Consider the following 12,334-nt stretch of genomic DNA (forward strand, 5'->3'; position numbering starts at 1 on the left):
GTTTTACCAGTCTTAAAAGATTATCTTGCTTTTTAGTATTGGAGTTCTGATTTTATTCTTTTTGTGAATGTTTTTCAGTTTTAATAGATTGGTACAAAAGATAGTTTTAAAATTTCTGTTTATTACCTTATTTTGTATTGAAGTATTAGTCTTTTGTTAGAAAAATATCTAGAAATGGTTATGAGGGCTAGTCTTTCATTTGCTTACATTTTTGTGTTTAGTGGATTTTTCTTTTGAAAATGCAGTTATTAAGTTGAAACTGCTCTGTCTGAGGTACTCTGTTAGGTATACCTTGGATTTCATTGCACCAGGGTGAGCATATGAGCAAAAACAGATGGCTAAGAGAAGGAGCCTGGATGAAGGATTGCAGTTGAGAGGGGCAGCAGAGCATGCACTTAGGACAGGAGTTGGGTGCTGATGATGAAGTTGCAGCAGTGGTTAAGCAGCGTGATTGGTGAGAGCTCTCTGAGTGACTGCCTTCTTGACAGATGTTCACCTTGTGTAGCTTTTGTTGTGTCAGCAAAAATCACTGTTTATGGTGTAAGAAGAATATAAATGGTAAAAATGTATAAAATACAATGTTTTTTATGTTTTAAAATTAATTAGTATGTATAAACTTTTTTAAACACTTGATTTTTTTATTGTTAGTAATTCTTAAAATCTTTAGGGAAAAATTTATTAAACTGATTTGAAATTTTGTTTGTAAAGCCATTAGTAATAATTCTATCAGAAAGCATGGAATTAATTATGGAATTTCTCATTTTTAGATCCAGTAATTAAATAAAACAACTTATCTTTTAATTTAAAGCTTCCTTTAAATGTGTGTTTGTTTTTAATTCCCAATATTGGCATAAAAACATTTTGGGGGGAGATACGAATTGTATAAAATTTATACTGTAGCCTGACCAGGCGGTGGCGCAATGGATAGAGTGTCAGACTGGGATGCAGAGGACTCAGGTTCAAGACCGTGAGGTCACCAGCTTGAGCGCAGGCTCATCTGGTTTGAGCAAAAAGCTCACCAGCTTGGACCCAAGGTCACTGGCTTGAGCAAGGGGTTACTCCATCTGCTGAAGGCCCGTGGTCAAGGCACATATGAGAAAGCAATCAATGAACAACTAAGGTGTTGCAACAAAAAACTGATGATTGATGCTTCTCATCTCTCTCCGTTCCTGTCTGTCCCTATCGATCCCTCTCTCTAACTCTCTCTCTGTCTCTGTAAAAAAAAAAAAAAATTTATATTGTAGTAGTATTTAGTATAACTGATTTTTTTAGCCTAATGTAAAACCCAAAAATAGAATTTCCCGTCTGAGATATTTTTATCATACTCATTTTAATCACATGGCAACAGAGCCCTTTACTGCTTAATTTGCTATTCATATATATGTCAACTGAGGTAATTTAAAAGGGAATCAGCTCTGTTTATGAACCAGCATAGATGTTAGCATTCAGTGCCTGCCTTGATCACAGGTCACATGAGACTCCAGAGTATAGAAGTCTCATAATCTGGGCTGCAAGGCTCAGGTGATTTTCTTTTAAGGCAGGGGTCTCAAACTCAACTCAGCATGTGGGCCGCAGAGCAAGATCATAGCCGTTCAGTGGGCCGCACTAGGTCTACAAAAGGCAACTGTTACGCAACACTTTTCTCACTGCAGTTGAGAACAAAAAAAAAATCAGTACAACAAGCACAATCGTACATGCAGTTTACTCAGTGTCACAAAACGACCAGAAACTAGTTCGCATCGCAACTGCTGTTAACTAAGCTAATATCCAGCTAGGATGCTAGAGAAATGAAAAATACAAGTAGGCCCCTAGGCTTACTTAATTTTATCCAAAATATTTTGAACTTCGTGGATTAGTCTGCGGGCCGCACAAAATTGTTCGGCGGGCCACGAGTTTGAGACCCCTGTTTTAAGGTGTAGACTTTTTAGCACCGTTTCCTGCTATAGTCATTTCTAGAAACAAAACAGAATTATAAATCTGATAGGTGCTAACAAATGACTTTCTTAGAGAAACCATACTCAGTTAAGCTTCGTTTTTCATATGTAACTAAAACTTTACATTTACCTATTTTGGGTTTGTTTTGTCTGATATTTTAATATAACTCTAATACGGGAAGATAGACTCTAGATTCCAGGCCCTAAAGGAGGAGAATACCCTGGTCATCTTCTATTAGCTTTAACTCTCCGTTGAGGTCTTATAATGATGCAGGTCAGATGAAAATATATATTTTTAAGAATTTAGATTTTACTTGACTTTCAGTGGTATTCTTTAACTTTTTGTGTGTTGTTGCTAGTTCTGTTCTTACTGTTTTCTTTTAGGAGAACAAAAGTAAGCTTGGTTTTCCAGGCAAAAAGTAGCTGGGGAAACTAGCAATGTGTGATAAAATAGCAAATAACTTTCTAGAAAAGTTTTTATTGTTTAGACTATTCTGTAAACATGTTTTCTCTCTCCACTGTAGGACAAAATACGAACAGAAAGTTACCGAGATTTTATATACCAAAATCCACATATCTTCAAAGACAAGGTCAGTAGAATAGGCTACAGAATTGTACATTTTGTGTGGCTTTTGGGCAGTAGAAATCTTCTCTTGGGTCATCATTGTGATAGCAATTGATTTAATGTACTTCAGCTTTATTTCATGCAAGACTTTTATGATGCTACTCTGCTATGATGCAAAGTACTGATAACAAAAATGTTCATTGGTACTTTCTGGCACAATATATTTTTTAAAACTGAAATCATTAATTACAGTGACATAGTTTAGTTAAACTTTGGTTATTCAGATAATATTGCTTAAACCATATTTTTTATTTACTGTCATTCCTGTGAATTTCAAATGTATCAAATAAGCCCCATACCAAAGCACAGTTTTAATTAGTATTTCAGTTTAATTAGTTAAAAATTAATAATTTTAAGAAGTTATTGATAAGTAGAGACATATAATGTAAGGTAGAATTTATTTTATGTGCTTCCTTTTAAGAACTTATTTATTTATCCCTTTATGAGGCACTTTTATTTTATAATTAGTCTTCATACGCCTCAAGTTATTTCAGAGATGGTCTTTTACAGGGTGTGTGTTTGTATTTGAAATTTGTATAATTTGTTTTTCCTCCCTTGTGAATTTTTTCAATTCTTTCTTCTTTCCTCCTTCCCTCTCAAGGTTACCTCTAAAAGTTCAAGTTTTCTGTTTGTTTCTCCCTATTGTTAGTTACTTCCACAAATTTAATCGAGAATATTATCATCCACCATTTATATACCTTTACTTGCGACACTTTCCACTTCAAGAAAATGTATATGATGACATATCAGGCTTTTGTAATTCCCTTTTCACCTCCATTTTTAAAAGGTACCTGTCTAAATCTGTTCCATGAGCTTTATATCATCATATTGCAGCAGTGACTGACATCCTTTATATTTTGAAAAATCTCTTCCTGGTTTTTAAATTGTTTGGAGTATAATATAGATTGGCTTTTCCTTTTCCATACCTACTTCCTAACAGTGTTTCACTTGTGACTTAGCAGAGTTATACAGTGAAATTGATGAGCTCTGATATCTTTTAGCCAAAGCATAGCTATCATGAAAGGTTTATGATGGTGGGTGTCTCTGTTTTTGCTGATTCCATTATAGACAAATGGTGATTTCATTTTTTTTTTTATAAATTTTTATTTTAATGGGGTGACATCAATAAATCAGGGTACATACATTCAAAGAAAACATTTCCAGGTTATCTTGTCATTTAGTTATGTTGCATACCCATCACCTGAAGAGAGATCATCCTCCGCCACCCCCCATCCAGTTCTCTCTGTACCCCTCCCCCTCCCCCTTTCCCTCCCCCTCTCCCTCCTTCCCTCCCCCCACCCCCCATAGCCACCACACTCCTCTTCATGCCTCTTAGTCTCGCTTTTATGTCCCACCAATGTATGGAATCCTGCAGTTCCTGTTTTTTTCTGATTCGCTTATTTCACCCCCGCACAATGCTACCAAGACTCCACCATTCCGCTATAAGTGATCCGATGTCACCATTTCTCCTAGCTGAATAGTATACCATGGTATATATGTGCCCCATCTTCTTCATCCAGTCCTCTATTTTTTTTACAGTGATTAATGGTGATTTCATTTTTTAAATCTTCATTTTATCAGTTCCTTTTACTTAGTTTTTTTTTTTGTATGCTATTTGTGTATTGCAGCAAAGATTAAGATTTTTTTTTAATTTTTATATTTATACTCAACTGCTGAAATAATTTTATTTAATAGGTGTGTGTGTCTAAAAAACCACTTTGTTTTTAGTGAAACAGCAGATATGTTACTATTAGAAATTTTGCTTTTTATTTATAGTTAAATTATGCTCAGAATTTAATTTAATTTTTTCCTTAATATGTGAATATAGAAATGAAGCATGTACTGGCCTGGGAATCACTAGTCTTGCCTGGCTTCTCAGGGACCAGCTATCTAATAATCTTAGACAAGTGGTGAATCACTTTGAGCCTCATTTATAAATTTTTAAAATCCTTTTGGTTCTAAACTTTTATGATCTTTATTATTATAAAAGCAACATTGGCTTTCTTTGAGTTATCTTTTCTTAATACTTTTTGATATGTATAACTTAAGAACTTAGGTGAAAGTAAGGAGTTTCTTTTCTAATATGTTCCTGATAGAACTTGTCTTATGTAAGAAAATACTGAAAAGGCACAAGTATATTAGTAATCAAAAGATTAATCATTGAGAAGTTAACTAATTATGAATATTTATGTATATATAGAGTGCATCTTACTGGATTCATAGACCTTATACACAGTCATTGTCTGCTTCTCATTTTTTATTTATAATTTATTAAAATGTTGTATATGTTATAGCAGGGGTCCCCAAACTACGGCCCACGGGCCGCATGCGGCCCCCTGAGGCCATTTATCTGGCCCCCGCTGCACTTCTGGAAGGGGCACCTCTTTCATTGGTGGTCAGTGAGAGGAGCATAGTTCCCATTGAAATACTGGTCAGTTTGTTGATTTAAATTTACTTGTTCTTTATTTTAAATATTGTATTTGTTCCCGTTTTGTTTTTTTACTTTAAAATAAGATATGTGCAGTGTGCATAGGGATTTGTTCATAGTTTTTTTTTATAGTACGGCCCTCCAACGGTCTGAGGGACAGTGAACTGGCCCCCTGTATAAAAAGTTTGGGGACCCCTGTGTTATAGTATACATTTTCTGAGAAAATGTATAACCATGGAAAACATAATAAAATGTTTATAATTATTTTGTGTTCTGTTTATGGCTTTTACTGAAAATATTAACTCTTCCAAAGTCTGAAATGGGCTTATTAATAAGCTGGGAGTGGGCCCCAGATGGGCAGAGCATCAGCCCCCGATGGGGTTTGTCAGGTGGATCCCTGTCAGGGCACATGTGGGAGTCTATTTCCCTTCCCCTCACTTGGAAAAGAAGAGAAAATGTATTAAATAAAAAAATAAGTTGAGAGTATATTTCTTTAGTTCTTTGCCCAAGATACTTTTATTTAACTCATCAATATGCGATTAGTTTTTCTTAGCATTTATAGTTTTTCAAAAATATACTGTAATGTAATATATTACATGTATCAATTTCTAACTCCTTAAAGTAAATTCAAGGTATAATTTTTTGTAATTAAAAATATTAAATAATCTAGTGTGATCTTTGGTGGTACAGTAGATAAAGTTTTGACCTGGAATGCTGAGGTCGCCAGTGTGAAACCCTGGGCTTGCCCTGTCAAAGCACATACAGGAAGCAATCAGTGAACACCAAAGTGGAGCAACTGTGAACTGATACCTCTCCCCCTACCCCTGTAAAATCAATAAATAAAATCTTTATAAAATATATTAAATAATCTAAAGTTTTCATATTTTTAATTGATTTGAAATTCTTTTCTTTATTATACTAAGTACAGATTGAGAAAATATGCTACCATGTAATTAAATAATAGCATTTTATAATTAATAGGTTACTTTTAAACATGTTTTCTCATTGTTGCTATACAATATTTCTGTAACTAGGTAGGGCAAGTATTTATGTCCATTTTACACATCAGGACACTTGAAACCAATGGGTAATTGACTTGCCCTAAAACAGGCCTTTAAAAAGAAACAAACCTAAAAAAAAAAAGAAACAGATAAACCTAAAGGAGTTTTACTCCTAGTCTTAGTACCTTTTACCCTGGGCCACTACACTTGAAACACCATTATGTTGAAGTAGAATGAGTAATTAGGGTACAATCCATTAATTAACATTTTAAGTACATTACTATTTTTTATGTATAGGTCATATAATTTTGTTCATGAAATTATAGTATATGTTCACAAATTTACTTAAATATAGTTCTTTTATAAATATATGAAACAATACTTTCCTAAGCTTTATTGCCTTTGTTTTTATTGCCATTGGGTAGACAAACTGTATTATCATAACATGAGCTTCTATATCATATTATGTAGTACAAGAAGAGATTTTCAAAAAAGTGCTTACACTCAAAAATGTGTTCCTTCCTCCTTCCCTTCCCTTTTTTGCCCATCCCTCCCTTCCTGCTGTCTTTCTTTTCATTCCTTTCTTAATATTGTTTCAATTCACAAAGCTCCTGTGGAGGCCATATGGTTTCTCAGATTTCATTGAACTTTGGGTGGCATTTAATTGTGTTATCACTCACTCATAATTAATTTCTATTTGTGGTCCATTGAAGAAATTCACAGTAAGGTGCCTTCTGTATGCTTTTGATTATTACCTACAGTTAAAATTCACTTTTTTCTTTCCTTTTTTAGAAAAAGTAAATCAAATTTCTTCATGATTTTGTAAATGTTAGATTATTGTTAGTATTTGTACCTCTTTGATCCTATCAAGTTTTAGTTTATTTCCTCACCTAATTCGGAGCTAGATGTAAATAATTAAGATACAATTAAAAATATAATTTAAGCCTGACCTGTGGTGACGTAGTAAATAAAGCATCAACCTGGAACACTGAGGTTGCCAGTTTGAAACCCTAGGCTTGCCTGGTCAAGGCACATATGGGAGTTGATGCTTCCTGATCCTTCCCCCTCTCTCTCTCTCTCTCTCTCTCTCTCTCTCTTTCTCTTTCTTTTTCTCTCTCTCTCTAAAAATGAATAAATTAAATCTAATATATATGTAAATAAAAATTTAAAAATACACATCTATATATATACACATATACATATATAATTTAAAATAGGCTTTCAACGCAGATTGACCTATGTTTGAATGCCAGCTTTACAGAGTGCTGCTGTATGACCCTGGACTTGCAGCTCTCCTTCTCTTGAAGCTCACTTTCCTTGTTTGCATAATGAAGATTACATAAGAATTATATATGTGTGTATGTGTATATATTGTTTATATAAATTATATATGTGTGTATAATAGTCTTGCAAAATAATACATACTCTAATTGGAGTATATGATACATATCCTTTTGTACTCAGCTTTCATCACTCAGCACTTTTCCTTAGAGGTAATTCTTTATTAACATTCTCTTAATGGCTCATATATTCAGTATAAGAATGTCCATAAGTTATTTTAATATTTTATATTAGAAACAGTGCTGTACATAAAAATATAAAATATTGAAAACCTCTTTATATGTGTGAAAGTACAATAATAAGATAAATTTTTAGCAGTGGCTCCCTGGTTCAGAAAGGTGATAACGGATGGTGTGGCGCTGGCCGCTTGTCTTTCCCTAAGCAGTGCCCGAGGGTCGATATTCCCAAACACACTGTCAGCATAATGCTGTCAACCTCGGAATTTTATACCAACCTTTTATTTTTGATATTTTAGTTTTGTAAATGTCTTTAATGGAAGTTTCTGGGAACTTACCACTTATTGTGTTGTATAGTTTCCCATTTTATTGTTATTTTATGCCATATAATAATTCAAATTGATGGACTATAACCAAACTATAAACATATACTATGTATTATAGTTTTTTTTTTGCTGTTGTGTTTAATACGTTTTATTTGTAACTTTAAAAAATATTTAATTTTGTTTTTAATGATGTGCATAATCATGTGCCAGTAATTATTCTAATTACAGAAGCATTACAGAATATTTTAGTATCTAGTAAGGCTGGTCCATCCTCACTGCAAAATTACATCTTGAAGTTCTTAACTTTCTTGTGTGTAAAGTAGTGGGTAAAAATGTGCTGACTCACCCAGACAGGCCATATGTGCAGAAATAGTCACGTTTTCCCTGTGAAACCATCTGAACCTTGTCTTTCTTGGAGGGGCAGAGGATAGCGGACACAGTAGTAGCCTTTTAACAACTGTATGTCTTCAGTGGAAATCAGGCTGAGTAGATTTTCATTCTTCTGGAGTCAGTTTTGGTAATTTTTTTCAAGATATATGGAACGAAGGATTCCACTTATAATAGTAAACAATGCAGAAGATCCAGTGTTTAGGAAGGTGCAGGACTTATAGGAAAAAGATTTTTTAAAAAAAACTGAAGAGACCCTGGCCGGTTGGCTCAGTGGTAGAGCGTCGGCCTGGTGTGCAGGGGTCTCGGGTTCGATTCCCGGCCAGGGCACACAGGAGAAGCGCCCATCTGCTTCTCCACCCCTCCCCCTCTCCTTCCTCTCTGTCTTTCTCTTCCCCTCCCGCAGCCAAGGCTCCATTGGAGCAAAGTTGGCCTGGGCGCTGAGGATGGCTCCATGGCCTCTGCCTCAGGTGCTAGAATGGCCCTGGTTGCAACAGAGCAACGCCCCAGAAGGGCAGAGCATCGCCCCCTGGTGGGCATGCCAGGTGGATCCTGGTCTGGCGCATGCAGGAGTCTATCTGACTGCCTCCCTGTTTCCAACTTCAGAAAAATACAAAAAAACAAACAAACAAAAAAACAAAAACAACCCCCCCAAAAAAAAACTTAAGAACATAACAGATAATATAAACAAATTGAAAGTCATACCATGTTCTTTCATAAACTCAAAATTGTCAGTTTCCCCTCAATAAATTTATTTTAGTTCAACCCCCATAAAATTGCTAAGACTTAAAACCTAGACAAGCTGATTCTTTTGTTCTAATAGGAAAAGAAACACTCAAAATTGTTCAGAAATACTGTGAAAAAAATTTTGAAGTGAGGGTAGGCTAGCCTTACTAGATACTTAAATATTCTGTAAAGCTTCTGTAATTAGAATAATTACTGGCACCTGATTATATAGATTTAAAATAATTTATTAATATGGAATAAAAATCCAGAAATAGACCAAAATATACACAGAAATTTTAGTGAATGTTAAAGATCCTTTTCTTAGTCCATTTGGATTGCTATAACAAAAGTACCATAAGCTGAGTGTCTTATAAATAACAAATTTATTTCTCACAGTTTGGAGGTTTAGAGTGTTCAAGGCAGTAGCTGATTATTGTGAGGGCCTGCTTTGTGGTTCAAGGACATGCCGTCATGCTATATCCTCGTATGATGGAAGAGAGCAAGGAATCTCTCTGGAGCCTCTTTTATAAGTTGACTGATACCATTCATGAGGGCAGTGTTCCTCAGGAACTAATCACCTCCTAAAGGCCCAGCTTCTATTACCATCAACTTGGAGGTTAGGATTTCAACACATAAAATTTTGGGAGACACAAACATTCTAATCATAGCAGTTGTATTGTATATCAAATTAGTGGGCAAAACATAGGCTTTTAAATATCATGTTGTGACAATTGGCCAGTCATCTGAACAGAGTCAATTTAGAACCATACCTCTTGGTGTATATACCATGATAAGAAAACAGACTATATTAATAAAACCATAAATGTACTAGAAGGAAAATGTATGAGAATGAAATAGGAGAGAACATGGGGAAGATCATTCTAATTATGATCAAAATCCAGAAGCCATTAAAGATGAATGGGTTTGACTGTTAGTAAAGAATTTCTGCATAGCGCAAATCACTATAAACAGAATCAAACGATAAATATATGATGAGAAAAAACATTGTAAGTCATGTTGTAGAGTAGGTATAATCTCTCTCATATACAAGGAACTCTTATTCTATAAAATTTGGTAAGAAAATTTTGATTGGAGAATTGATAAGAAGGACTAGTAAGTAACTCAGTGGGAAAATGGAGAAAGTATATATATATGTAGATAGTTCACATAAAAAAGAACTACTTGGCTGGCTCTGCAACATATGGAATGATGCTAAATCTCATGATAATGGAAATGCATGTTAAAACTAGACCAGCATATCATTATTTTGCATTTGCCAAGTTGCCAGAAATTTAAAAGTTAGATTATCTGTTCCATGGGCTGTCTCACCTATGAGGAAATTGGCACTTCATATTGCTGGTTAGAGTAGAATTGCCTTCTGAAGGGTAATTTTGTTATGACTAGCAGGGTTATAAATACTGTATGTATGTTTTCACTGACATAGTATTTTCATAGTGTTTTCACTTCTAGGAATATATTCTGTAAATTTACTCATGTGTAAATGGGGTTAGATATGAGGTTATCTACAGCACTGTCATAGTAAAATTTCAAAAACTATATAAATGGCCATCAATAGCGAAGAAAACTAGTAGATCATGGTACAGCCATAATATGAAATCCTATGCGGCTATACTAAAGAGATGTTCTATAAACTGATATGGAAAGATTTCTCTTATAAGATTTCTATATTATTTAATTTTTAAAAACTATAGTAGAGTGGATATAATATACTTCCATTTTTAAAAGGAGGAAGGAAAAACAGTGCATTATTTATGCATAAGTTATCTTATTTTCATCAGTGATAATGAATATCCTCCTTAGACTTAAATTCTCAAATTATAGAATTCCAGAAGCCAACTTGTTCTTTTTTTTTTTTTTTTTTTTTTTGGTACCTATTTGTTAAAACAAGTTGAATATTTAATTTTGAAAATGGAAGAGATGTGATAATATTCTATACAACCATTTTTTAATTGTATTGAATCAGGCTGTCCTTGAGTTAATCTGCCATTCATACTTGAGATTGTTTATTTCTGTTAAAATTTAGAATTACTAAACCTAAATTAGTGCATGTGTACAACAAGGAAATTAAAAGCAAAATGCTTTCCTGTTAAGATCTATGGAAGTTGCTTATTTTAGATAAAACATCTCTTAAATTTACATCGTTGCATCTGATTGCAACAGACGATAGCCAAATACACTTTTATGAATTTAAAACCCCATTGTAATGATGTCCTCAGTTTCCCCAAATAAAAATTATTACTATATTTCATAAAGTTTTAAATTTAATGATTTATTCCTAGTCAGAAACAGCATAATATATAAATAGGATTTAAACTATTAGACCTTTTTAATAATATCTGATTTTTTTTTTTCTTACACCAGGTGGTTTTGGATGTTGGTTGTGGAACTGGAATTCTCTCCATGTTTGCTGCTAAAGCTGGGGCAAAGAAGGTTCTTGGAGTTGATCAATCCGAAATCCTTTATCAGGCAATGGATATCATAAGGTGGATGCATTTTAAGGCTTGATTTAAGATTATTTTTAAGATTGATGATTAACAAGTTTTCTTGTCTTTAATTATATATATCTTACTACAGTTTCAAGACATTTCGCTTTTAGTAAAAATTTGTTCCAGAATAAGATTTTAAATCGTATTGAATTAGACATGTTTGTTCTATGAATAATCTTTTCACAGTTCTCATTGATGAAAATTATTTTTATAAAATTTTCTGTCTTTCCAATTATGGCTGTAAGTATGCTAATTGTGATATAAAATTAGAAATTATTGACATACAAAGTAATATAATTAGAGGACTCTACAGACCTGTATGTTTATATTTGATAATATTAGCCTCCTTCAAATTAAAATAAGTAAATTGCAAAATGACTACAAACAAGGCAGAATGGATTTAGTTTACCCCCTAAAACTTAATTTTATTCTCTAAAAATATTACATCTCTTTGAGGAGGTAAGTTAGGTGATTGATTTTACAATTGGCTTTTGTCCTAGTAAAAAGACCTTTATTTGAACTGTAGCTTATAGAATTAGATGTCTTAGCTGTGTACCTAGTAAAAGCACCTTACATACATTTGGAATTTAGGAGTAATTTCCACAGTCTAATTAGTAGGAGACCTCCAGCTTTACTGAGAATTGACACACAGCACTGTGTAAGTTTGAGGTGTACAGTGTGTTGCTTTGATACATTTATATATTGCAAAACAGTTGCCACCATAGCATTATCTAATACTTCCATTGTGTCATATAATTGTCATTTATTTTTGTGGTGATGACATTTAAGATCAACTATCTTTGTAACTTAACAAGTATTAGCTGTAATCACCTTAGACCCCCAATAACAATTCTTTTTTTTTTTTTTTTAAGTAAGAGGAGGA

At 33.6% G+C, this 12,334-nt stretch overlaps 1 protein-coding gene across 3 annotated transcripts in view; it reads left to right on the plus strand.

Annotated features, from left to right (window-relative positions):
* PRMT3 (protein arginine methyltransferase 3) overlaps positions 1-12,334 on the plus strand; it is a 94,691-nt gene that overhangs the window by 11,282 nt on the left and 71,075 nt on the right. For all 3 annotated transcript variants that reach the window (XM_066251130.1, XM_066251132.1, XM_066251131.1), the window contains 2 exons: positions 2,459-2,524; positions 11,327-11,448. In XM_066251130.1, the coding sequence (XP_066107227.1) occupies positions 2,459-2,524; positions 11,327-11,448 (188 nt within the window). The remainder of the gene's footprint in view (positions 1-2,458; positions 2,525-11,326; positions 11,449-12,334) is intronic.

Source organism: Saccopteryx bilineata, chromosome 1 (genome assembly GCF_036850765.1).
Source record: "Saccopteryx bilineata isolate mSacBil1 chromosome 1, mSacBil1_pri_phased_curated, whole genome shotgun sequence".
NCBI classification, from domain to species: domain Eukaryota; kingdom Metazoa; phylum Chordata; class Mammalia; order Chiroptera; family Emballonuridae; genus Saccopteryx; species Saccopteryx bilineata.